Source organism: Merops nubicus, unplaced genomic scaffold (assembly GCF_000691845.1).
Source record: "Merops nubicus isolate BGI_N331 unplaced genomic scaffold, ASM69184v1 scaffold24512, whole genome shotgun sequence".
Lineage (NCBI taxonomy): Eukaryota > Metazoa > Chordata > Aves > Coraciiformes > Meropidae > Merops > Merops nubicus.
The window spans coordinates 49,544-75,937 of record NW_008595983.1 but is presented as its reverse complement, the minus strand read 5'-3'; the positions used below and the strand labels follow the sequence as shown (position 1 = coordinate 75,937).

The window sequence follows — 26,394 nt, the reverse complement described above, 5'->3', positions numbered from 1 at the left end:
CGGGCGGCCCCGGGCTGAAAGCCGCTCCCGCCGCCTCCCCGTCTGCAGACATCCCGCTGCTCCCGTTACGCGAGGCTGCGGCCGCTCGGTGCCCCGGGGTGCCCGGGCAGGGAGGGTAACACGCTCCGTCTGGAAAACGGACAGCTAAAAAGCTGTTTGCCTCTCAGGCCTCAGTTCTCCCTGCACACAAACCACTTGCTTTGGGTAGTGCTCAGGGCTGTCGCTTTGGAGAGCTCTTTCCCATAGCAGAGGGATGTGCTGACCATGGTGTGGAGGTTTCTTTCCTTCACTAGCCCTCGCTCAACGGGCGCCTCTGGCTACCCGAGCAGCCCTGCCTGGCCACGGGAGCCACAGGGTCTAATGGCCTCTGGGGTGCCTAGGCGGTTCTGGAAGGCCCTGAGGTACTCACTGCTGGACAGGTGATAGCAGAGCAGGGTGTGCACGTCTGTAAAAACACAGTGGACCTCCTGGCACATCCTGTGATGTGAGATGGCTGCCCGCAAACTTTGGTCACCAGCTCCCATTCTCACTGTTCTTACTGTGTCTGCTCCTGACCTGCTCCACCTCCGTGGTGTTTGTCTGCTGTGGTCAACTGCTTGTTTAAATTTGCTGCAAGCTGGGGTCTTGGTCCCTCTCTTACATGCAGATGTTACTAATGCAAGGTTCATTTTGTTCCCAGGAGCTGTGTTCCAGCCCTCAGTTCATCGCTGGTGGAGCCACTCGCACAGACATCTGCCAAGGGGCCTTAGGTAAGGTGGAGCCAGAAAACTAAGTTTTCTGTGGAGGTGCTTCTCCACCACAATTTATATGAGACTGGAACTTACTCTGAAAATACATCCTTCTGCATCCTGTCACCTCTCTTCACATCAAATCAGATCTTTCTTGCGTTCCCCTGGCAGCTGCAGGTAGGGACGACGAGTGCTTGGCTGCTGAGCACAGCCTTGCTGTGTGCGTGGAGCAGGGATGACACACTGGTTTCCTGATCTCTATCAGTTCCTTTCACGTCCACATCCGCATGCCTGAGAGTAGCTTGACTAATTTCTGCCTATAACAGTCTGCTTAGAAGAGCCCTGAGTGGGTAGTGGAGTGTTTCTTTCCCCAGTGGGAGACAGTGGTGTTGAGCAGCAGGGGCCCCCTGAAACCTGGAAGGACGTGGAGAAAACAAATTATACAGAGGGGTTCTCAGCTGCTTGCCAGCTGTTGAGGAAAACAAGTCTGGGGCGTTTCCAGAAGGATGGGCCAGCCTGTGAGCCCTCTACTTTTCCTATGGCTGCCACTCTGCAGTGACATCCCCTGGGTCAGCTGCTCTGGTGAGCACTGGGAGCTTCAGGGAGGCCCCAGGGGACCGCAGGGAGTGGGTGGCTTATCCTGGCTGTGCATGCACAGCCATCCTGGTTTTGAAGGCTCTCTCCTGCCTTGCCTGCCAGAAGGGGTTTTAGGCAAGATCCTCCATGCCTCTCCTCCCAGGAGGCAGCATGGAAGCTGGAGATGAGGGCAGCTGTAGGCATAGAAGAGGAAACAAGCTGAAGTGGCAGTAAGGCTCCTGTTTATTCCGTAACTGTAGGGAGAGGATTTTAGACTAGACTGATAGTGTGCCTGAGGGAAAGCCCTCAGTGCAGGGAAATATGACTAATGCCTGCCATGTGTTGTGTTTTTGCAGCAGATTTGACAAAGGAATGAAGTTCCGTTTGTTTGGATATCATCAGCATAATATTAGCCACATTGTAGCTTCCTAGTTTCTAGTCCTGATATTTGTTTTCCTGTCCAAAAACGTAACAGAAAGGGAAGCTTATTTCTCATGTTTTATGCTTATGTTTTCTTTCTGAAGTTACCAGGTTGGTGCTTTAACAACTAGATGCAATTTGTGTAAAAAGCTCTGACAATAAAAAATACTTAGATTGTGAGTTTAGTTCTCCTTCTACTCCAGTGTCATCTGTGGCATGGATTAGGCTCCACTGTATCCTCAGTGAAGTCACTGGCATGTCACCAGCTTCCCCTGTGTGTTCTTTCTCTGCCCAATAGCATATCTTCCACCACAACTGCTTTGGCATAAAGCACATCCTGGTGTTTAACACGTGCCAGATATCTGTCTGATTTTTTTTTTATTATTTTTTTTTTTTTTTTTTTATTATGAAACTTCACAGCTAAGGAGCTGTGAAGGAGTAGTACAACATGAAACCACAGCTTATTGTAATGCCATTTCACCATCTGGCACTGGTGATAGCATAGATGCACATTCCTGGAGGCACTTAGTTTCTTTCTGCCTTCTGAAGGCTTCCAACTTTTCTATCCAGATGTTGTGGCAGAAAGAGCACTGGAATGAAAGATTTGTAACTTAGTTTTCAAGTTGTGGAGTTGTTTTTGCTAATGCCAAAACTTGTTTTAAATTGATGAAAGCATTTGTTATCTTAATGGTCTTTGGACCAGTCAGATATTCTTATGAGGTTATATGGTATCACCAAAGGATATGAACTGACTTGCAGCTTATTCTATTTTATATTCTGAAAAAATATTTGAAGAGGAGGTTGTCAATGTTCTGGTTTATATTACCTTTTTCACCATGACTAAGGACTGTGATGACTCGCCCCACTGTCTTCTTATGAATCTGGGCAGGATTTTGGTACTGTGTGACAGTTTAGTGGTTGATTAAAAATTATAGCCTATTTACCCTTTCTCTGTATAGCCATTAAGTTATTAAGAACCTGTACTGAATCCCTACTTTTTCACACAATGAGGGTAGCAGATGTGCTGTACAAATAATGTTTTTATTTTTTGCAATTGCCTCATCCAGCATCAGCATTTGTATTGATACTTTTATTTAAGCTTTTATTTGTTTGAGCTTTGTGTGCTGATGCTGATGTCCTGTCACATTTTAGGATATCACAAAGATTGCACTAGAAGACATCAGGTGCTCCTGGAAACCTGTAGTTTTTATTCTGTTACTTTTTTGTTTTCTGTGGGAAGCTTCTGTAGTCCGCTTATTCCCCAAAGGGCTTGATAGAAAAGGAGCAGACCTGTGCCTATGTGGAGTTTCGTCGCTGTTGCTAAGCTATTAAGAACATCTTGGAGCACCACAGGCACAGATGGGGTGTCCAAAGCACACAAACCCGTCACTGTTGCAACAGGCTTATTTACAGGGGGTGTGTAACTGAAGAGCTCGGCTGTGGTACAAGTGTTCCTTTTAGCCCAGGAGATCTTGGTCTGTGGGTCACATGCAGCCTAGAAGTTTTTCATTGTTTTTATCCTGGACTGTACAATACTGTGATGCATAAAAGGCACAGAAAAGGTTGTCCCCTCACCAAGGCAGCAGGTGATTAGGTTTTCCAGACACTAAAATTTTGCCCCTTAGGCTTTGGATTATCCTCTATTCTGTTTTTATTGCTTTTTAGGAAAACTTTTAAAGGCAAGTATTTGGAGTTAGCTTTGCAGTATGAGAGCTGAAGTCAGTGATGGTATTTGGCTCAAAACATGTGGGGTGTGGTGACTCATTACAGAGGAGGGGAGGAACCAAAGCCACTGCAGAGAGGAAACTTATTCACCCTTAACCGCCTTCTTTGGAGGGGGTGTCACCATGGTATCACAACACTGGGGCGTACACAGTGTAGTATCTCTCATCTGCTCTTTAGACACGAGTGGTTCCTCCTTAAATAAAAATGTTGTGGAAAAGCAGTGAATTGAGTAGGGTGAATTTAGAAAATTAGATGCATGGTTTTCCCACAATTGCAGCCACTGTACTGTAAGTGGGTGGCTATAGCCTCATGATTCTACCCAGAAAACTTCCGTGGTATTAATATAAGTACATTATACATAAGCCATTGATGTAGTTGTAAGTGTATAGCAATGGGTGTTTTAAAGAAATGATGTGTGTGATTGGCAGAATGTACACTTTTCCTTTGACTGAATACTTTCACTCGTGCTATGCCCTGACCTGAGGAGCTGCCTTTTGCTTATAGTCCTCCAGGCACTTTAGGAGGATGCTTTCCTTGTCTTTGTTCTTCAGAATGGGCAGTTTTAAGCCTGTGTGGCTATTTATGCGAGCCTTGCGATTACAGTCTTTGTAACATTCTTGTCTATAGCTGGAGATTTAGGTAAATGCAGAGATAGATGTATAAAAATAAGAGGTAAAACACTGACAGAAGCAGAAAGAAATCCTGTCAGGAAAAAAAATAGTACCTTTTCTTAATATAAGCCAACTCACAGCCTTATAATATTCCCTTTTCTGATAACCTTGTTCTGACTTGTGCATTTACAAAAAAAATCTCCATGATTAAAGTAGCCCTACTGACACTTCTAAATTCCTCATGTTAGTAACATGCCTATTTTCCTTCCTGTGGACTTTTCTTCTCTATCAAAGGAAAGCCACTGTCAAGAGCCTTAAAAAAGTAACAGTTCTTATAGCTAGGACTGTTTGGTAAAGACCCTGCTCAGGCTTACTTAGTGCAGGCTAAAACTCTAGGTATTATCACAAGATATGTTCTCATCCAGTCCTTGAATCATCAGATCTACTTTTAGTGATGACCATTCAGAAAGCAAGGGATGATATCCTGACTGTTGAGCACTTCTAAATGTGGAAACCAAAGGATGGTGTGTCTCCCATATATATTGTATCTACCTTTCATACTCAAGAAGACCTTGACCAGACTTGCCAAAGTTAAGATCTGTGTGTGTCAAACTCCAGATTCTCCTTAGAAATCAGTATAAAGTTCAACAGAGAGATTTCACAACAAAGTCTGCTATTTTTTTTCTTTTTATGTCTGCCTCAATGGGACAGCTAGAAAGTAAAGGAAATTCTTTATGAACTCTGCTTATGGGCTTAGAGGTTCTCTGGGGCAGAGGGGGAGTTTCTCCTCCTTGAACTTCAATGCTTCTTATCTATAGGGAAAATCTCACTCGAAGATGTATTATAGCATTAAAGGGTGTATGCTCTTAATCTAGATGCCTGAGCAGCTTCTTGACCAAGTCTTCCTGAGCTACTGTGGTCATGTCAGTTTGTTGACTTATTCTTTCTGTGCTGCTGTCTGCCTGCCCAGTCCCTGCTTTGTTTATGGAATAGAAATATTAATATCTCTTTGGAAGAGTGGTGGGACAGCTGCTCTCTGAGCCAAACTTGCTAATAATTTAAATCAGCAGTTTTTCTGAGGTTAGTAAGACCAATGTCAAATGCTCAGGGGATTGAGTTTGCCTGGTTGAGTAAGGCTGTGAATGTCAACTCTGGTTTATGCTGCTGCAGGTTGAGCAACAGAGAGAAAAAACACCTCCATAGCTGACTGTGATCAAGGGGCACAGGACATGCCTTGGGCTGTTTCCACCCACCTGACAGAGCATGCACAAAGTTCCTTCAGCTCTGCCCGCAGCTTTGATGCAGAGGCCAGGAGCTGTATGTCTTGACCCATCTGTGCCTTAGGACTAGCACGGTAGTGCTGAGCAGGTCAAGTTGCTCTCTTTCTGGGTTTATCTAGTTTAGTGTGAATGAGAGCATGGATCTGCCTAACCAAGTGAAGGCATCCTAGTAGTCTAGGTAAGCATACTGTAATGGGTCTGAGATGCCAAAGACTCACTTCACCTCCAGGTTATCTACCTGTAAAAGCCTTCCAGAGTGTGGGATGTGTGCTGGGGTTTGTTCTGCTCCTCAGGCAGGCACCTGTCTGCAGATTATGAGTTATTTGGCCTCTGTGCTGAGATGAGACCAGTTAACCTATCAATTTGTATATTTGTAGCTTGTCTCATGCCTGTTACCAGTATACAGGATGCTTTGAGACTGTGGTTTATTAGAAGTTAAAAGTCTCACTAAGGCTTGCTAACTTTTCCCAGGTGTGAACGAGGTGGCACAGCAAGGAGAATGGAGATCCCTGCTCTTTTCCTTTTAGAATTTTGTTAGTCTTAAACACTCAGTCGATCCTGGGTGCTAGAAGAGCAGCGTTTGTGGGGAATGCCAAGGATTATCTGCCTATATGCAGTGCTGGGGTGTTGATGCAGAGTGCTCTCCTATGGTATATGGTGGTCCAGTGCACATCCAGCCCCTTCTCCCACAATGTCTCCCAGGTACAATATTTCTACTGCCGAATCTATAACAACCCACTGCTCTCTTGACCCAGAAGAGCCTTGTCACAAGCTGTGACCTCCTTTAGCTCAGTAAGGCAACAGAAAGACTTGTTTGTCTGGGTTAATGAGTTGACTTGCTGTGTGATGAGTGTCAGTAGAGAAAAAACAAGTTAAAGAGGAAGGAGTGGAGACAATATGCTATTAATTCAGAGGTAGTACAGTATTAACTCAGCCTGATCCTGTAGGAGCCCCAGTCAAAGTGCTAAGGCTGTTCTCTAGGAGGGAGTTGTCCCTTGGACTTGAAGAACTCCAGGTCTTTTTCAGAAACTGCTTGTTTTGGAGACTTAATAAAAACAGGAACTCTCAGTACAGGAGGGATCTCTGTGCAGTCTCTCCCAAGTGATTACTTTATTGTCAGGTTTGTTTGATTACTCCTTTGGTTAAAAAAAAAAAAAAAAAAAGAAGCCAATGAAACAAAGAAAAAACCCACAAAAATAACTTTGTGTGGGAGAGCACAGATGTAAGATGAAACTAATTTCAGCTGAATTGACATTGAAGTCCTGTTGTTGTCTTTTGACCAAAGGTTTGTTTGCAGAACCCTTTAACATCCTCCTTTGCAAGGAGAATTGCTGTGTAGGGTAACTGCTAAAGCCCTCACATGGCTGGAGGACAGAGGATCATACTGCTAATTGTAGATTAACCCATCTAAAACTGTCTTGTAGTATCTTCTGACCCAAATCTCTTTCCCAGCAAGAACTTTTGCTGTGCTTGGCAGTGCCTCTGAATGCACCATGGCACCAGAGGGTGCACAGCTCCCAGGAGAGAGGGTATCAATGCTAGGAAGGAGGCTGCAAGGAGAGTGAGCTGGGCGTACTGTCACAGAGAAGGGAGGGGAACATCCTCCTTGCTTCGTAGTTTGTCACAGGAGAATGACGAGGTGACTTTCCTGTTTGAAAAATGCCCCTGACGTGACAATGTCTCCACTGCAGTACAAGCAGCCAGAGGCAGGGCTGAAGGGGAAGTTTTATGCTCAGTTCTTCTCATCTGGATTATGATATAGTTAAAAGCATCTCAGGTCTTGAATTTACATATTCAATTTCACATATTCAGCATTTCACGAGATGTGGAAAGGGCCATGAGACAAATGTCATTCACAGACCTGCTGCTGGGGATCAGCTGCGAAAGCTCAGGGCAGCCTGGAGGGACTGGCAGGTTGCCTCTGTTCTTCCTAGTGCTTTCTGAGTGGTCATGAACTTGGGCCTGAGGGTGGCCCTCAAGAGCTGTTTTAGAGTTAACTCTTCTTGAGACTTTTTCTCCCATTTGTATCCAAACTTCTCGCCTGTGAGGTTTTGACTCTTTTCCTATAGGAGAGAGCTAGCTGTAGAGAGACTGCTTCTTTGCTGGCCTCTGATTTCCTAGCACCTGTGGCTGGTTCATGTTTCATGAACTTGCAGTCCTATACATGCTGCAGAACCATTTTGTGGGGTCTGAAGTGTCATACCAACTTTCCTGTGTTCACAAAGGAAGGTGACAGCAGATCTGGCAATGGTAACAAGGAGTTTTGTGTTGGGCTGTGTGAGTGAGAGGATCACCTGGGCCTTTAAATCTCTTGCTCATTGACTGCAGGAGGCCCATAGCTGAGCAGAAGGGTAGCCACTCAGTTAAAATAACACTGGTTTCTGAAAATAATTAGAAAAAATATAGGTAATATGTATATAGTTGTGGTCTCTTCCCTGCACTTGGTAGGAGATGGTGTGGAAAAATACTATCCAGACAGCCTGGGCCCTGGGCATGCAGCCTCGGTGGATGTTGGCTCCATCCCAGGAAAGGCAAAGAGGTGTGTGGGGCTGGGGAACAGTGCCTTTCTTCAGACCTTTCCTGACTCTGGTCTGACTCGAGCCAGAGACGAGGTGTGGGACTGAACAGAGAGGCCTCTGTTCAGCAAGAGCTTCCAGAGATGTGTAAGGTGAAAGGAGCTCCTATTTTGGTAGGAGGCTGCCAAGAGACCTTAAAGGGAGCTCATCAGTAGGATGGGTCTCTGGATGGCAAGTCAACAGGCGTTTATTAAACATGGAGGAGGGAAAGGAAAACAGCTTATGCTTGGGAAAACTACAGGCCCTGCTCTTCGCCTTTTTCCCATCCTGCTTCCCAACCCATAGACACTCAATTGAATAATAAGTTTTCTTTCAAAGAGTCTCGGCATGGGTGATAACTGTGTTGGTAGATCATAAAAAGCCTGCTTTTACTTTTTTTTTAATTTCTTAGGTCTTGAGGAAATGCAGCACTTGCCTGGTAATGGCCAATATTTGTGTACATACATTTGACCTGCCTCAGAGGTGAATTGATGGGAGGGAACATCCCATCATCTCATCACAGCTGAGGTGATTGATTGTTGGTTATAATTCACAATCCCTATACAGCACAAAAACTAAAGAATAAAATCTGAATAATGAACAACGTATTTTTATCTTTTCTTTCTTTCATTTTGACAGGTGACTGTTGGCTCTTGGCTGCTATTGCTTCTCTCACCCTGAATGAAGAAATTCTGGCCCGTGTTGTTCCCAAAGACCAGAGTTTCCAGGATAAATATGCAGGAATTTTCCACTTCCAGGTAGGTAGGAAACAACATTCCCTCACCCCAGTGCTGTTGTCCAGGAGCCAGTGTTGCTGGCTATGTCTACGTGTGTGGTGTTTCCTGGGATGCTTTGGGGGACACTAAAGAGCCAGGCAGAAAAACAAAGACATCCAAGAACGGTGATGGTGGTGGAAGGAGGAAAACTACTTACCAAAGAGCATGGACTGTCTTTGTGGTCCTTTCTCTATCAGCAGGTCCAGCTGAGGACATGCATCCCTGAACAGGGTGGGTGAAGCTGGCTGTGAGAGGGATTGTTTTTCCTCTAGGATATCAGCGTTAGCAGATCAACACCCCGGTGACCTGAGTGCACAGCGTGGGGTGGTGACAAGGTGTTTGTGCTCCCTTTCCAGTTCTGGCAGTACGGGGAGTGGGTGGACGTTGTGGTGGACGACAGGCTGCCCACCAAGAACGGGGAGCTGCTCTTCGTGCACTCCGCGGAGGGCAGCGAGTTCTGGAGCGCGCTGCTGGAGAAGGCCTACGCCAAGTGAGTCAAGGCCAGGCTCTCACCCCATTCGGATCTCCCAGCGCCTCTGCTTCCCCACAGCATCCTCAGCTGCACGGATACTCTGCATTTAACATGTCAGCCTAATTGCTAGCCTTTATAACTTCTGGGCTATCCCACAATGTCTGCTTTAGTGAAGCTTTGCTGACAGGGGCTTAAGACAAGTAGCCAAAAGCATTCCCTTTCTTGCTAGCCAAGAAAAAGAGGCTCAAGTCTCATGGCAAGGCTGTTTCTAGAGTGCTGTGTCCTGTCACCAGGGCCTGGGACACTCCATTTCATGTGTTCTGTGCACCAGTGAGGGCTTGCAGCTGCAGTGCTTCAGAGAGCCAAGCACACCAGTCCACACACCCAGGTCTCTGTTGAAGGAGAAGATGTTCAAATCTGAATTTCCAGTTTGGGGATAGTCAGGGAGGAATTCTGTGCTCTAACATTGCTATTTTCAACTGACTTAAGAAATTGATAAGCTGAAAATTAAACCCATAATTTTTAATGGGTTGAAAGACTGTGTGGAACTAGAGAGGCAAATTTTGGGGTCTTGTATTTTTTAATATTATTTATTCTTCAAACAGTGCTCATCATTTTTTTCATTGATATGACTGAGCCTGCAAGCTGTAGGTATGGTCATGTAAGATTTTATGCTGGGCTTTCCAAGTACAGAGGTCTAAGAAGCCAAGCTGAATGGAGAGGCATGTTCATAGCTGCTGGGGTGCTGTTGGAAGCAGAAACGCTGTGACAGTTGGCACAACTGGGTGCCCCTCTCAGAGGCGATTAGGGAGCCTGATGGCTGTGTGTGTGTTCCCCTTCATGCAGGCTTAATGGATCTTATGAATCTCTCTCTGGTGGCACCACCACTGAAGGCTTCGAGGACTTCACTGGTGGAATTGCAGAATGGTATGAGCTACAGAAGGCACCACCTAACCTCTTCAAAATCATCCAGAAGGCACTTCAGAAAGGCTCTCTCCTTGGCTGTTCCATTGACGTGAGTCAGTGGGCTTGTTGCTGGACACTCAGCTCTGCTTTGCATGCGGGCAGCTGGGGGGTGGACCTGTGCTCCATCCACAGAAGGTGCACAAAGGATGTTGGTCCATTCTGCCTACAGTTCTCTGCTTTACCCCATGTCTGCAGAATTTGACCCAAGAACGTGACCCAGGTACATGCTCTCTTGAGGTGTTAGGTTGAAATGTAGCTTTCATTAACTCATGTGTCGGTGCCTCCATTGGCTCTTCCTTGAGACCTAGAGCTTTTGCTGTTTTGTAGGTTCAGGGTGATGAATTGTACAAGGAACTTGTTAGGGGCCCTGGTGTACATCTTTGTTCTTAAGAAAGCCTGTAGCTTGGCAGCAGGTTGGTACAGGCTGAGTGGGTTTGGACAGAAAGCTGCTGCTAATGGCTTCTGCAGTCAGCTGCTCAGAGGCGGCAACCTCCATCCCTGCCGTAGCCTGTTTGTAGCACAAATTGTATGAAAATGTCCCCGAAAATCTGGGTTCCGTTCTTGAAATGGGGAAGCTCAGACTGTTTCCAGTCCTTTGAAAGCTTTCATAGGAAAACACGTTGGCAAAAGCTGAACCTGCATAAGATGGAAAAGAGGAACTTTAGCCCTGCCTGCAAGGATTCAGTATCGCTTTTAGCCTTACTGAAATGAGTCTTAAGTATTGTTACTGTGACAATAACCCTACTCCAAATGAGATTAAATCTTAGTTATGTCTAAGGGGAAGGGAAATTGTTTACAAGAACTCCATTCATAGTATAAATTTAAATATTTCCTCCCATTTTTCAAGTTAAATCTGAGTCACAGGAGAGGGAAGGTTTGCAGCAGGAAAAGTACTTGGTTAGTTTCAGTGTGCAATTTTAATTACGCATTATGCCAGCAAGATGTCAAACAGTCACTTTCTAGCAAGAAGTGACTTTTCTCTGCAGTTTTTTATAGGCCAGGCTGCCTAAGTATTGTCATAGCCGTGAAAAAGAAGGAGGATGAGATGACATCAGGTACAAATGGCATCCAAAGTGCAACCTTTTGCCTTGCTCACCACCATGACAAGTCCTGAGGAAAGGAAGGGACACCTCCCAGCCCACTGTGGCTGTGTTTTGACCTCAAAGCCAAGCACTGGGGCTTTCTGGACCTGGTGTGATCCCTGGTGACACCTGAGCAGCCTCAGGCCAATCACCCCCCGTGTTCCTCCTGGTCCCTTGACCAGGACCACAGAGTTCATTGTGTGTATCCCGTTTGCACAGCGTTTGGAGGTGCACAAGAGGGGATGTACCACACCAAGGGTTTCGAGCCCGGAGGGACCTTTGCTGTGGTGCCACGTGGGAAGCCACGCTCATGAAGCTTCTTTGCTCCTCCAGATCACCAGCGCAGCAGAGACGGAAGCAGTCACTTCCCAGAAGCTGGTGAAGGGGCACGCGTACTCGGTCACTGGGGCAGAGGAGGTAGGTGAGCTGCCCCAAAGGGGTGAATCGCAGAGAGCTTTGCACGTGGGTCGTGGCAACCACAAATTCATCTTCAACGTTGCAGATTCTACAGGCTTGCTTGTTTTGCCAAATCAGATTTTGAGTCCATTCTTTCTGAACAAGTACTGAATTAATTGCAGTGTTTTGGTTAAATTGAAACTTGACTTCATGAGGGTTTGACCAGAGAAACCTTTTTTTTCCATAAGTACCATCTCCTAGTGAGCAAGGTGGTGGGAAGCCCTGTGCAGAGGACACACTACCCTCTGCTGGTGACCATGTCCTTCACATTTCTATATAGCAGACAGCACTGTACCTTAAACAATCAGCAGGATGTATGAGAGATGTGTGCCAAGCAAAAAGAAAAATATTATTGTCCCTTCAGTTCCTGCTGAAGAATGTCTTTCAGCAGGGCAGGGTGATCAAACACAAGGTGCCTGTCCAAGAGCAGGTGACTCGCAAAGGTAAGACAAGTGAAAACCAAGGAAGCAGATCGTGGTGTTCTTCCACATACGTAATGGACTTCCAGTTACTTTGCCAATAATTGTTTCTAAAATGATTTCTGAAACTTCAGAGTGAGTTGCAGAGAGCTGCTGATGTCGACGCTGTTAATGGGCAAGATTATGTGCTTGAATTTGGTCTCCCTCTCACAGCAAAAGCAACAAAGAGGGCGTTTGACCTTAATTCACAAGCAGGCATGATTTAGCCAGGCTTTTCCTTTGGAGATAAGTGCAAGCTTTATAAGGATAGTTTATCTTGGGCACCAAAACATCATTTCTGGACTCTCTGCTGCTGTTGCTTCATGCAGTTTTCTGGGCTTCAGGCTCTAGAGGTGTGCCAGCTCCTTCCTCAAATTAGTTCCATGTGCTCCCCATAAATCCTGGGTGTTCCCATGGAAACTTGTACAGCTTTGCTTTGCCTGGCCTCGGTGTTCACAGAGATCAGCAGCGACACGCACCAGAACCTCAGTACAGTGTGAGGAGGAGCTGATGTTGCTGCACTGCAGGCCGTGCGTGTGGTCAAAGGGGCTGTGGCCAGTCTGAGTATCCCATCTCTTGCAACAGGCTCATCTTATTTATAGGGAAGGGGGGAGGGAAGCATTTGAATGTGAAAAGGCAGTTTATACATAAATGACAACTTCAGAAGAATATCCCCTTGTACCTGCTTTTGGGTAGTCCTGTAGCAGCTTTACATTCCCTTTGCTTGAAATCCTATCAGAGGTGATTGTTTTAGTGGCAGCAAAGCTGACATTTTGGTTATTGTGAGCTTTGACTTGTGCATGCAGCAAACCTTCTCTGGACAAGGCTGGGTGCATAGAGCTCATTCAAAATGAGTTTGACTTCATGGCTTTTGAACCAGATAAGTGTGTGTTTGTGTATATACACTTTAGTGGTAGTGTAGCATGGACATACTTAATCTGTCATGTCCTTTAATTCCCAAGGAAAAGGTGAAAGGGGAGTGCAATGCTAAGTCCCTGAGTAGCTTTCCATACACTTCTGATCCCACCAGGTGAACTTCCGAGGAGCGGTGCAGAAGCTGATCAGAATCCGAAATCCCTGGGGGGAAGTGGAGTGGACGGGAAAGTGGAACGACAAGTGAGTCGATGGCTTGTGCATTGCCCGTAGGCTTTGACTGCAGGGGTGTCATTATATTTCTGCTGTGCCTGTCTTCTCCTCGCCTCAGATTCCTCTCTAAGTCCCATCTGAATGTCATGTTTGCTCTGAGCTATTCTTTAAAGAAGCATCCTGCCACTGTCATCTCCCACATGGGCATCACAGCATGCCATGCCCTTCGTACAAACTCTTGCCTTCATGTAGAGTGCAGGTTCCTACAAGCCTCTCTGTAGTTTCTGCTTCTCTAATGGCCCAACTTCAGTGGTGAGCTACTGAAAACTTCCTGTCTAAAATGACTAAAAATTTATTTCTGTTGTTAGCAATGAAAGCCAGAGTTTATTTACTTCTGTGGCTGGGCAGTATTTGTTCTGGGTCTTTGTTTTTCCTAAATAAAGCTCCATCACAGGCAAGGCACTAACATTTTCTGCAAGTAAAACTATTTCTCATCATTACCTTGGATATTTAAGAAGGGAGGTATCAAATATCCTAGGTTCTGCATTTTGATTCTGCTGTGGTTTGAGAGCCCTGGAGCTGCTATTACCAGATATTCTGGAGCGTTGCAATCACATGGAGCTGTAAGAAATTGAAATTGTTGTGCCAGACAAGCTACTTTGAGCTGTAACCTTTATTGTACCTTATAACTGATGTGGCGTTGTCTTTCAGCTGCCCGAACTGGAATGGTGTTGACCCTGAGGTGCGGGAGCGGCTCACCAGGAGGCATGAAGATGGGGAATTCTGGTAAGTAGCACTGGGTTCCCATTCAGGCTGAAGGGAATGTCTTCTCCTCTTTTTCCACACAAAGTAACCTCTCCCAGATCATTCTACAAGACAAGTGAGCAAACTCACCCCAAATCCTAGTGCTAAATTGCAACAAGGTGGTTGTATAGAAAACCTGTGCATCCTAAGGGGACGTTGCCTGTGGCATTGCCTCCCACAGGATGGCGTTCAACGACTTCTTGAGACATTACTCGAGACTGGAGATCTGCAACCTGACTCCAGACACCCTGACAAGTGATAGATACAAGAAGTGGAGCCTGCTGAAGCTGGATGGGAACTGGAGGCGAGGGGCCACTGCAGGAGGCTGCAGAAATTACCCAAGTAAGAGCGTGTGGTCACCACTGTGATGGAGAAAATCTATATTCATCCACTTGTACTTCCTCTGAGTGCTCCTTGTGAGAGCTGCTTTGGGGTGGCCTATGGAGGAGGAGGAGGATGTACCAGGGATATCAAGGACTGATGTCCAAAAAGTTCAAGTGTTTGCAAAATATGGCTTTCTGATGAGGGTCTAGTTGTGGTTGTATAGGCTGGGAGAGGAATGTTAGTGTTTCCATCTCACAGCTGATTTGGAAGTCAGAGCCACATCTGTCCTAGTTGACATGTATGTATCAGCACGGTTGCTTTCAAAGAAAACTCTGAGCAGTTTGCATAAATCCACTTCCCAGACACTTTCTGGATGAATCCACAGTATTTAATCAAGCTGGAGGAAGAAGATGAGGATCCTGATGATCCTGAGAAGGGCTGCACTTTCCTTGTTGGCCTGATTCAGAAGCACCGGCGGAAGCAGAGGAAGATGGGAGAGGACATGCATACCATTGGCTTTGCAATCTATGAGGTGAGTTAGGCAGCACAGGTGCATGGGAGGAAAAGGAAAACACCACTCTAGAAATGTGGTAGTGCAATTCTCAGACTGGACTTTCTACCAAAATTCAGCTAGGTTGAGCTGGACACCAGCTGCAACAAGGAAAAGTCCACCAAGATGTTTAGAAAATTATCCTTCTTCAAAAGAGTGGTCATACACAGGGGCAGGTACCCAGAGAGACAATGGGATCTGCATTTCTGGAGATATTCAGACCTAAACTTGACAACGTCATGAGCAACCTCATCTAACATTGATATTGGCCTTGCTTTGAGTAGGAGGTTGGACCAAATGACCCACAGAGGCTGCTTCCAAAATGAGAAGCAGAAAAATAAAAGGCATTTTAAAAGCAAAAACTGAAAGTACAGAAATCCAGTCTGACCTTCATTTGTTGGGCTGTGGTGAAAAGTGACAGAATGAGAGCAGCTGTGGTAGGGATGTGATGCTGGCTGGGACACCTGCACTAGTTTGTGTAAACCCAGCAGCAGAAACAGCCAAAACACCTGTAGAATTCCTTCTGCTGTGTGAGGGGTAAGGCTATGGCAGCTCCTGAAGCAGGACACTTTGTCCAGAGCTGCAAAGCAACAGTGCTTAACTGGCAGTGGAAACAGGACTAAAGGTCCTGCCTGTGGGTTGCTCTGTAACTGCAGGCCGTATGTGCAACTGTTTGCTTTCTCAATGTCCCAGCTTTGGAAAAGCTTGTCAAAGAATCTGGTCCCCATAGGCAAATAAGGTCTCATAGAATCATTAATATTGGAAAAGACTCTAAGATCATCAAGTCCAACCGTCAACCCAACACAACCATGACCACTAAACCACGTTGTGAATTGTCACATCTACATGTTTTCTGAACCTCTCCAGGGATGGTGACTCCACCACCTCCAAGGGCAGCCCGTTCCAATGCCTCACCAGGCAAAAAAAGCAAAACTAGGTCCCCTGAAACCTGTAAGGAAATGGAAAACTGCAGTATTGTCTTGCTTGGCCCCTGCCCCCTCTCCTGGTGGTGGAGGGGTCAGGGAGTGAAAAAGAAAGTAGAAACTGAGTCTATAAAAAATACCACAGTGAGCCACAGGGTAGAAGGTCGGCAGGAAACCATGACAATCCCGGCTGCATCTGTGCCAGGCTGTGCCCATGCTGCCCCAGGTGAGCCTCACCTGCCTTCAGGGTGGAGTTGGGAGCTGAGCCAGAGCTGGGTGATGTGGGCTCCACGTTCATCTTCCCCCTTGGGTTGAGTCTTTTTTTAAGAGTGTGGTTGTACCCACTAACCAACAGTGAAAAGAAGCAGCCCTGGAGTTGCCATTCAACAAGCAAATAACTCTCTCCTTTTCTCCTTGCAGGTGCCCCCAGAGGTATGTAGCACACACTGTTGATCAAGGTGCAGAGCTGGGACTAAATGGCTTGTAGGAAGAAACCGTTCAGAGCATCCTCCTTCACTGCAGGGCAATACTAACTGTGCAGAGTCTGAAGCTACAGGCCCTTTATTCTGGAAGGGGCCTTGAGCCCACATTGTGTTTTTAGAGCATCTTGGGTTGGGATGAGAGCCATCTGTACTATAGAAACTCACCAAACCTTCTCTTCCATGGGTATTCTCCCAGCCCAGACCCATACATGCACACCTAGAGCACAGCTGCTTTTCTCAGGTTTGCACAGAGTTTGTGTTTGACACTCAACTATTATTCCAAGGAGGTGTTTATTTTCATTTTCCTAAGCACCCTCTTCATTGCTTTCTCTCCATTTCTGCCAGCAGGTAGCTAATAGCACGTGTTGGGGATCAGAGAAGGGTGGCAAAGTGATGATGCCTATGCAATAGGAGGTAGGGCTGCAGGCACTTCTGAGCTGTTGGTCCTCAGAGGAATGAGTGAGGCTGAGCAAAGTGCCAGGGTAACGTCATTATGGACTTGCTGCAGCCATGAGAGTGGGTGCAAAGCAGCTGGGGCACCTCACAGCTCCCCAGAGTATGCTCAAAGCAGCTACTCTGTGTAAAACAGGCTTGCATCAGGAAGGGTGCTACCAGCTAATTAGATTTTTATGTACCTTTCAAATGCTGGAGAAGTATTCTGTCAGCTGCTCAGCTCTCACCCTAGTGGTCCATAAACCTGATCTCCATAAAAAAAAAAAAAAAAAAAAGGCTGTAGCTACAGTCCCAGGACTTTTCTTTTTTTCCCAAAAGGTGGAATTTTATCTCCCACCATGCCAGCAGGTCTGACAGGTTTTGCATTCTTAAAAATCCAGGCAGACGGGAAGGGGGAGGTTTCTGAACCTTGCACATTCCTGATGTTTGCTTCTAGAGCTGAGCTAGCCCTCCTGTAAGACCCTGCACAGAAGAGTTTGTTCTGGAAGATGTTACACTCCAAATATGCTTTTACAGCACCTAACTTTTCTTTTATTCTTGGAGCCCCTCCATAAGCAGGCTCTCTGCCTTAGGGCAGCCTGAGCTTGGGGGCAGAGCTGAGCTGCAGTGCCCTGGTGGCAGCAGCTCCGGGGACCAGGGGGACATGGGTCGTAAGCCATCGCGTTTTAAAAATAAATGATTGGTGGAAGAATTTGCCAAGTGTCTTCACACCCTTGTTATCATCTGCAAAATATAAGTGTGACCCAAATGATTTATTGAGATGATCTGTGAGATACATTTGCAGCTGCAGCTCAGAAGTAGTGTGGTGGGATGTACCCACTCCCTTTATCTTTTCTCTTTTTTTTTTTTTGGGGTGCTATTTTTTCCCCTTATATAGCTAATTGTTATATCTATTATATTTTTAATTTCTATAATGCGAATATGTACAAACTGGGGGGGGGTTGTTTATCTTTTTTTTTTTTTTTTCCTAAGTTTTCTGGCCAGACAAATATTCATCTGAGCAAAAACTTTTTCCTGACCAACAAAGCAAGAGAGAAATCAAACACCTTTATCAACCTCCTTACCGCTACAAGCTCCCTGCAGGAGAATACATCATTGTGCCCTCCACCTTTGAACCCAACAAGAATGGAGATTTCTGCCTGCGAGTCTTCTCTGAAAAAAATGCAAACTCCACGTGCGTAGCTTATTTTGCAGCCATGGAAGAGTGGTTTGGGCACATGGGTGATCTCTGGCCCCTCTCACGGGCCTGGAAGGATGAAGCAGCCCCGGGCTGGGGGACATCAGCTTCCTGAGGTCTGTAGTGGCATTAAGTGACCCCAAGGGTTACGTCTGACCCCAAATCCTGTTAGTGGCTCTGCAGGACATTGCACAATTTGCAATGAGTTTGGAGGCTCTTGTTGCCATAGCTGGCAAAATGCTGCTTTCACTGGTGGTGTGCAGTGTCCATGGCTGATGGATCCAGTAACTTTTGAACACCCATCACTATTCCCACAGTTTAAAGAGTCTCTCAACTGCAACTTGAAAGAAGGGCATCAGAACAGTGGCTTGATTGTTTTTTAATATTGATTTCTTTATCTTTCTAGGGTTATAGATGATGAAATTGAGGCCAATCTTGAAGAGGTATATATTAAATGTTTTAAATGGAGATAATTGTGTCATAGATAAGTGGGGCTGGAGTGCCTGTTCCCTGTGCAGGGCAGCATTTTTCTATAGGCATTATGAAGATCTGTTGTCTCACTTTGGAAACAGGTCTTTCAATATCCAAAGCAGAATGTCCAGCAAATGGAAACATCATAAGCAATAATGGAAACATGTGTTGCCCTTTATCCAGAGGGGTGAGCTTGGGCTTCCCAGGCAGAGGAGATCAGGTACTCACTCACCTGGAGCCACAGGAATTCCTTTTGCTCTCCAGGAACCAAGGAGTGCAGCCCTTTAGCCATAGGGCTGTTTTGCATGTGATGTTTCCACCATAGGTTTGGTCTTGCTGGAGCTGGGCATGTTTTGCCTCCTAACACATCTGCTCCTCCATGTGATCTTTTTTTTTCTTTTAAACAACTCTTTTGGCAAGATGAGAACTTGGTGTTGCTTTCTTTTCTTTAAGTGAAGCCAGGTAGTGCAACAGTAGTAGTAGCAGCAGCAACAGTGCAATTTTAAATTTGGTAGTTTTGGGTTTTTTTAATAAAATAAAGACTTTGTAATTTATTTTTTTTTTAATAAAAGCCATTACAAGTTCTTAATTCCTGTAGTGTTTGCAACACTAGCAATTTGAGGTGTCCTTGCAAATAAAACTGATTAAAATCAAAGTAAAAGCACTGTGAACCTTAACTTTGCCATTTAAATTGTGTTTTACTAGGGGAAGAGAAATGCATTAAGTCCTTCTCAGGCAGAAAATTTCCTCCTTACAGTATTCTGTGTTTCTCTTTTAGACCGAGATCAGTGAAGATGACATTGAACCCAGCTTTAAAAAGCTTTTTGGACAGCTGGCAGGAAGTGTAGGTATTTTTCTGTTAACATCTCACTGGTAACACTGGTGAGTGGGTAAGAGATTCCTCCCCCAGGATGGAGTTTAACTCCTGTGCTGAGTCAGATCTCAAGCACGTGTATAATTGTGCATGCAAAAACGTGTGTAGTTACTGTCTGCTTACAGAAGGGATTTGTGAGTGCTCCTGGCAAGCAAGCTTCGTGCTCTTTGAACTGCAGGCTCGGCTTTTATCTCCCCAGGTCCTTAATTCTGTCCTTTGGGCAGGGCGTTTGGTGCAGGCATGGGTCCCTCTGGGAGATGGTGAGGGCTGGGCTGTGCTTTGCTTTCTCCCCAGGCTGCTCTTGCCTGCCCGAGGGCTCGGGCAGACCCATGTGCTGACACCCGGGAATTGGTGGTGCTCCTGGGCATGGGAGGTGGGGAGAGCTTACCACTGGGGCTTCCATCCAAGGGAAATGAACTCTAAGGGATGTCTGAACTTGGTCAGCTCACTCAAAGGAGTCAGAAGCTGCTTATGAGGTGGTGTCTGCAGCTCACTGTGAAAAAACTTGTTTTCCTCTTTTCCACAGGATGCAGAGATCTCTGCCTTTGAACTGCGGAACATCTTGAATAAAATCATGGCTAAACGTAAGTACCTTCCTCCAGCTGTGGCTTCAGTTGGCCACCAGCAGGTTTCCAGTGTGGGTGTGAGAGCACAGAGCACACCACTGACCTGGGCAGTCAGACCTGCCACAGTTTGGCTCTCTGTATGGCCACGACCATGTGCTGTCCCTGCTTCTTCAGGGGGCTGCAGGAACGCTGGGGCTCTGCCTGCACTGAAGGTGTGTTTCACAGCACGTCGGCTTTGGCAGGCTGCATATCCTTTTATCCCAGCATCTGCTACTGGGAACTGGCTACCAGGAAGATGGACAAATTTGACTAATGTTTGATAATAATCATGAGAAGGTATTGCTGCTAGTGTGGTATTGAACCACTCAGGATTCATGCAGTAGGACAACCAATGGTCTGGGGTGTTCCCAAGGAGGAGAGACTTTGAAACTATGGGCTTCTTTTTCTGCAAAATGATTCAGAGCTTGGCTTTGCATTATTTTCCTTCCATTAAACAGTGCTCAAGAAATAAGTGCTTGGAGAACTAAGTGTCTCTTTAATTTCCAAAGTGAAATCTTAATTGGGTAGCCAGGACTGTATTGTGTATCTGTGTGCACCAGCCAGTTAGCAATAGTATGTTGCTGGTTACCAAGCTTGACTTGACGTTCTTCCTTTGCATGAAGCTACCTACCACTGACCTCCATAGGTCAGAAGTCCACATTGTTCACAAAAGTCTGCCTGCAAAGATAAGGGTGGACAATAAGGGCAGGAAGGCTTTATCACTGTCACTTGGTTCTGCTGTAGATCTACAGACTAGGCTATCTGGGCTGTCTGCTGAGGAATCATCAGTTACCTTTCATCCTAAGCCCCTTTGCCAGTTGCAAAGGAAGCAGCCAAGGGCTGATATGTATGCACTGGCTATAAAGCTGGTGAGCTATTTAGGGAGGTGCTGCGGTACCACACGCAATGATAATCCTGTCTTTTGCTCTTGCTTTACAGGACAAGATATTAAGTCTGATGGCTTTAGTATTGAGACGTGCAAAATAATGGTTGACCTGTTAGATGTATCCTTTAAGGCTGTTCCTAGATATTCTTCTTCTTCCTGTGCTGAAGTAGTGAGCTGCCCTTGCACTAGTGGGTCTGTACTGATGTACTAATGACTCCTGAGGGAGAGAAACTGGTTTTACTCTGGTTCCCCTGAATCAAAATGGTAGCCCTTGCTATTACTGCTGACTGAGAGACATGCGTTCTCCCAGGCCGTGGGCAAAATCCATTGTCAGACAAGGTGATCTGCTTTGATGTCTTCCCAGATATTTTGTGTTCTGGTTTTAGCTGAGCACAAGATGGTGTCAGAGCTGGGAAAAGGCAGCTGGCTCTCAGCATGGTGTGGAAAACCTCGGCTGCAGAGCCTGAACATGCACATCTGGGTGCACTTCACTGCTCTGTTATCTGACTGGAGTTGGTAAGGGTATGGTAAAGCCATGAGGACTTAGCAAATAGAAAATAAGGGAAACATACAGGGAGCAGAGTACACAAGGGCAGAAGCATAGGGTGGAGGATCAAGTCTAAGAATAGTTGTGTTCTGCTTCTCTGTGCAGTGGCAGTTCAATTGCATAGTTAGAAAAGGGAAACATTACTGAAAAAAAACCAATGCTCTGCTATAATTTGGTGTAAAATACAGCAGTCCATAGGGACTCCTTAGCAGGTTTTGGGAGCAATGCCTTTTGTTAGATGTTTGTGCAAGAACTTAAGTTCTCCAAATAACAGGCTTGGTTGTGGCTTTTCCTGTTTATAGTCCGGATGTAGGACTCATGATCCTTTAACTGCAGGTGTTGAAAAAAATACACAGACCAAAATGGCATCATCTTGGCTGGTTTATAGGTGTACTGGAAAGAGAGAGAGCTGCCAAAGGAGGAGCAGAAAAGAGCTTGTGAACTGATAATGGTTTAAATGATCCATCATCTTACTGATTTAAAAAGATGTCTTGAACAAAAATTGTGTATTCAACTCTCCTTCAGCAACGACTTGCATAATTTTCTTAATTGCAGTTTGGATTTTTTAAGTATTAAGTCACAACTGCTTATGTAAGTAAAGCCAGCACAGGGAGGAGAAGCCCCTTTTCCTTCCCTTCAAAGAAATTCCCTTAACTCAAAGAAGAATGATGGGAGTGGTAAACTGGGACTGAAGGAATTCCACACCCTCTGGACAAAGATTCAGAAATACCAGGTAACATGCAACCTTTTGGGGAGAACATGCAATCAAATGTGGAGGTGGCTGATTTGCCTCATACAATGTGTACCATCACACTTCCCAAAGCAGGGACTTTCACTGCAGCTCACAATGTCCTCAGTCCTCCAGATTTTGCTCCTTGGAGTACAGGCATTCAAGGAGTTCTCCAGAGTCTTCATTCACTCTGGCTGCTACTTTAGGGCAACTTTGTAAAGCCACTTTTAGATGAACTCAGAGATAAATACTTCAACCTTGAGACCAACGTTACACATGCTCCTAAGTAACATGCAGGCTCCATTTCAAAGTGTTTGACTTCTGAGGATAGCCAGAGCATGCTCTGAATTATTGACAAGTTTTGACTTTGGGTTTTGTGTTCTGCAGAAAATATACAGGGAAATCGATGTGGATCGCTCGGGTACCATGAATTCGTATGAGATGAGGAGAGCGCTGGAAAAAGCAGGTAGCTGCATTGCTCTGTCTCTTTTTAGGATTACATCAGTTTCAAGCTGAGTTGATGGATGCTCACTAGTCTCCTGTATATCACTTGTAAACTGAAAAATCCTGTGTTCTCAGACATGAAAAAGTGTCCATTTAATCTAGATGCTCAGCATGGGCTCTTCTCTTTGGGTAGCAGTGACTTGCCATACAGGCACACTAAAAGCATCTCAAAGGAGTGACAGGTTTGCAGTTATTTTCTGTAGTGGCCAGCTTTTGGAGAAGCACAAATAACTGCAACAATCTGGTCTCCTAACAGCATGCTATTGTTTTAATATGAGTCTTTCTGGGCCTATGTGGGTTTGGCGTAAACTGGTAGAACTGGGAAACTGTGACCTAGGGAATGGAAGCAGCTTGACCAAGGGGTGATGCTCACAAGAGTGTTTAAAAGGAGTCAGTTTGATGCTGCAACTGCTGAAAAACAAATCTGAGTTACGATGGTGAGTGAGTGGGGGGTACCACAGAGCCATACAGTCCCAAATTACCTTACTGATCTTCTGGGGTCATCTTAATGTTGTGTTTGGGCTCTTGGGAGCTTTCCTCTCCTGTCACGACTCAAGATGAGGCACCATTTCCTTCTGTCCCAAAGCATTTCTTTCTGTCCTATTACTCTTTGGAGATAGAGACCCATGTACCACAGAAAGCCACTGCTTCATCTCAGGTCTCAGCGGGCAGAGTCTAGCAGCCACCTCATCACCTAGGGAGGGACCATGTTCTGGAGTAATTGGCCAAGTCTTCTGGGAAACAGGACTACGGGTGTGGGAGCACATGCAGCATGAAGAACACATGTCATAGTCACAGCTCTAAATCACCCAAAGTACAGAAGGTGTTGTTGGGAGTTTCCAAAATGGAGTAAATACTCTTAAAATCTAGGTATTTAACCAAAAGTAGCTAACTGAATTTGGGGCAGCATACAAGGCTGGGTTTTTCTGCTGGTTGGAGCTTTTTGCATTTTTTATTTTCTTCCTCTTCTTTTTTAAATCTGTGACATTGCATTTTTAGGGTTCAAACTGAACTGTCAGTTACACCAAATCATCGTGGCTCGTTTTGCTGATGAAGACCTCATCATTGACTTTGATAACTTTGTCCGGTGTTTGGTTCGGCTGGAAACCTTGTTCAGTGAGTACATGCTTCATAATTAGACAGACTCTGTTGCTTTGTCTTTTCAAGTTCAGGATAAGTAATTCAGAAAACTTTGTACTGAAACCAAAGTGACTTCAAAGCTGACCTATAAATCTCACAACCCAGTCTGCACACTCCTCTTTTTAGGTCAGACTGCTGAACTGGAGCCAGACAGTCTTCCATGTAAACTGAATGTTGATTTAGAAACAAAAATCAGTCTAAACACCTGTGTATTGACAAATAGTGTTAATATTGCAGACTGAACCATTAAAGATGTTTTTTGGTCTCTTTTTTTGCACATAAGCATGAAAAGACTTTGGAGTGGTTCTTTCTGTTTTGGGGTGTAGAGTATTGTCATAAATTTTAGAATCTGGGACTAAATTCCTTTTTGATTGTGAAGCAGGAGAAGGCTTTCCAATTAGTTCCTGTAGTCATCCTTGTCTGTCATCTCTCTGTTACAACAGAAATGTTTAAAAAACTGGACACTGAGAAAACAGGAACGATAGAATTGAACCTCATTAATGTAAGTTCATTTGTAAAGGGTTTGCTTTTGGGGGGGGGAGAGGAGGAAGGGGTTAACTGTAGAGCCTGTTCTGCTCCAGTCTGACTGATTTTGGCTGGTTATATATATTTACATAAATGCTGAATTTATATAGCTTGTCTTTAGGAAAGGTTACCCTTTTTTAAAAGGTACCTACATCACATGGTATTCTCTAACAAGAGGCTGGGTCACTTGAACCTGATGCCACTTGCCCCTTCTGGCAGCCATTTGGGCTGATATTATGGAGGCCTCTTCCTGCCTTTTCTGTCAACAACAGGGTGAAAAGCAGGTGCAGTAGTGACTCATGGTATTGACCATGTCTCCTCCTTTCTTGCACGACATAGGCCCTGTAGAAAGGATGAAGTTACGGGAAAACTACCCTCCTACATGGGTTCAACTTGCTTGTTACTTGCACATAAGTTATTTCTGGATCTATGTGAAAAGTGCAAATCATCCCAAAACTCTTCTGACTTACATGAGATACAAATTTAAATTGTTCATGAAAGATTCTATGATTACTCTTCTAACAATAGACTTTCTCCTCATGTTCAAAATGGAAGTGTGCATACTTGCTACAGGAATTTTTACTAAATTTAACCTTGGGCCATTTTCCTCTCTTGTTACAGTGGCTGTTCTTTACAGTCATTTGAGTCACTGACATCAGCTTGAGAGACCTCAAAAAAGAGCAAGATCAGATGAAGCAACTCAAGCCAACATACAAGTGAATGTGCCTTAACTTACGCATGGCAAATTTTGCACACAGTTATAAGAAGGAAAGCTTTCTACTACAACAACCTCATTTTTATGAGTCTGGCATTCTTTATCTACTATTATATATCCTCTGTACAAAAGCTCCAATTTAGTATAAATCCTCAGTGCAACTTTTGAAACTACTGCTTTGCCTAATGTCTTTGTATTGAAGGCGTTTTACATGACTTCTGGAAGAAAGCTCATTACAGCTTGACAGGCTGGTTTACTAAGGGCTTTATGGATAACAGCTCCGCTCCATCCTGAGTATCTGAAACTAGAAAAAGGGTGAATACCTGAATACAGGTGTTTAGGTAAGATATGGGTCCCTTATATGCTTTCTGTCAAGCCCCAGCATTATTCTGTTGAAGAATGAGTAGCAGGTACATGTTTGACCAAGCTGAAGGACAAGCCATGCCCCCCTGACCATTGATGTGCCTGCAGCAGGACACTATTGGCAACCGGATTCTTCCAAGAGAAAGCCTGTGCTCTCAGGTGGAACCTCAATTTTCTGCACCTTATTTAAATATATTTTTGCATTTCAAAGGAAGATAAATAAAAACAGTAGAAATAAAGTTTGCAGGACTGTTATTCCTTCTGCAAATAAGCCAATTTTTTCCTTAAAGATACTTCATCACAGAGCATATGCAGAGATTTTGCTGTCAGGAACAGAGGAGGTTGCCTTTTAAAGGGGCAAACAACATTCTGGAGCTGACTAGGCACTGACAGACAATTAACTGACACACATCTATAATGTTAGACAGTCTGACACTTAAAATATTAATGCCTAAAAAACAAAAGGTTTCCAAGAAAGGTAGTTGTATGTATCCCATACCCAGCCCAATAAAATTCTAAGGCCGTGAACAAGCAGATTGCTGCTTCTAAGTTTTCACTCCAGCTGACTTTGCCCACTTGAGGGTTTCCCACAAATAATTTCTTCTATGTATGGACACCTTTTCAGAGCACAGTACAGACTTACCAAGTATGAAAATATAAGCCTGAAGGGTGGGTGACTTCATAAATACCTGAGGAAAGTTTTGATCCTCTCTGAGAAAGCATAGTCATTATCAAATTATTACTCCTAAATACATAGATATGAAGGACAGTTCAATGGTAAAGCCTGTATTCGGAAAATACTTGTACCAAGTTTTTTTTCTTAAGATGTCCCTTAGCTTTTAAGGTTAATAAGGTTTATATGCAACTACAAATTCATCTTAATTTTAAATGCAGAAAGGTTGTATTGAACAAATAGAGGACAAGGACTTCAATTTAATGCAGAAAGTAGTTGAATGCTAGGGTAATGTAGAACAAAAGTGTCTTAGTAGTAACATTTTCAGCTGTTCTAGTAAAAACTTGACACTAAAATACTCAAGAGTTAAAACTGAAGTTGAGACAAAAGTTTAATGGTATCACAGTCAAGTAAAAACAAGTAAGTTGTCAAGGACTACAGAAAGTTCCTACACTTA

The 26,394-nt window shown here is 44.8% G+C and overlaps 1 protein-coding gene across 1 annotated transcript; it reads left to right on the top strand.

Annotated features, from left to right (window-relative positions):
• Positions 1–679: 679 nt before the first annotated feature.
• On the top strand, positions 680–24,902 carry CAPN2 (calpain 2, (m/II) large subunit; the record flags this gene model as incomplete). Its single annotated transcript, XM_008936256.1, is given in 21 exon segments — positions 680–749; positions 8,535–8,653; positions 9,028–9,161; positions 9,990–10,158; positions 11,525–11,608; positions 13,136–13,221; positions 13,903–13,977; positions 14,177–14,337; positions 14,682–14,851; positions 16,213–16,224; positions 17,700–17,784; positions 17,787–17,901; positions 18,311–18,347; positions 19,154–19,219; positions 19,776–19,833; positions 20,794–20,858; positions 21,952–22,020; positions 22,405–22,483; positions 23,521–23,637; positions 24,105–24,163; positions 24,808–24,902. Coding segments are annotated over 21 exon segments (1,854 nt in total), but the record flags the coding sequence as incomplete, so codon positions are not given.
• Positions 24,903–26,394: the final 1,492 nt, after the last annotated feature.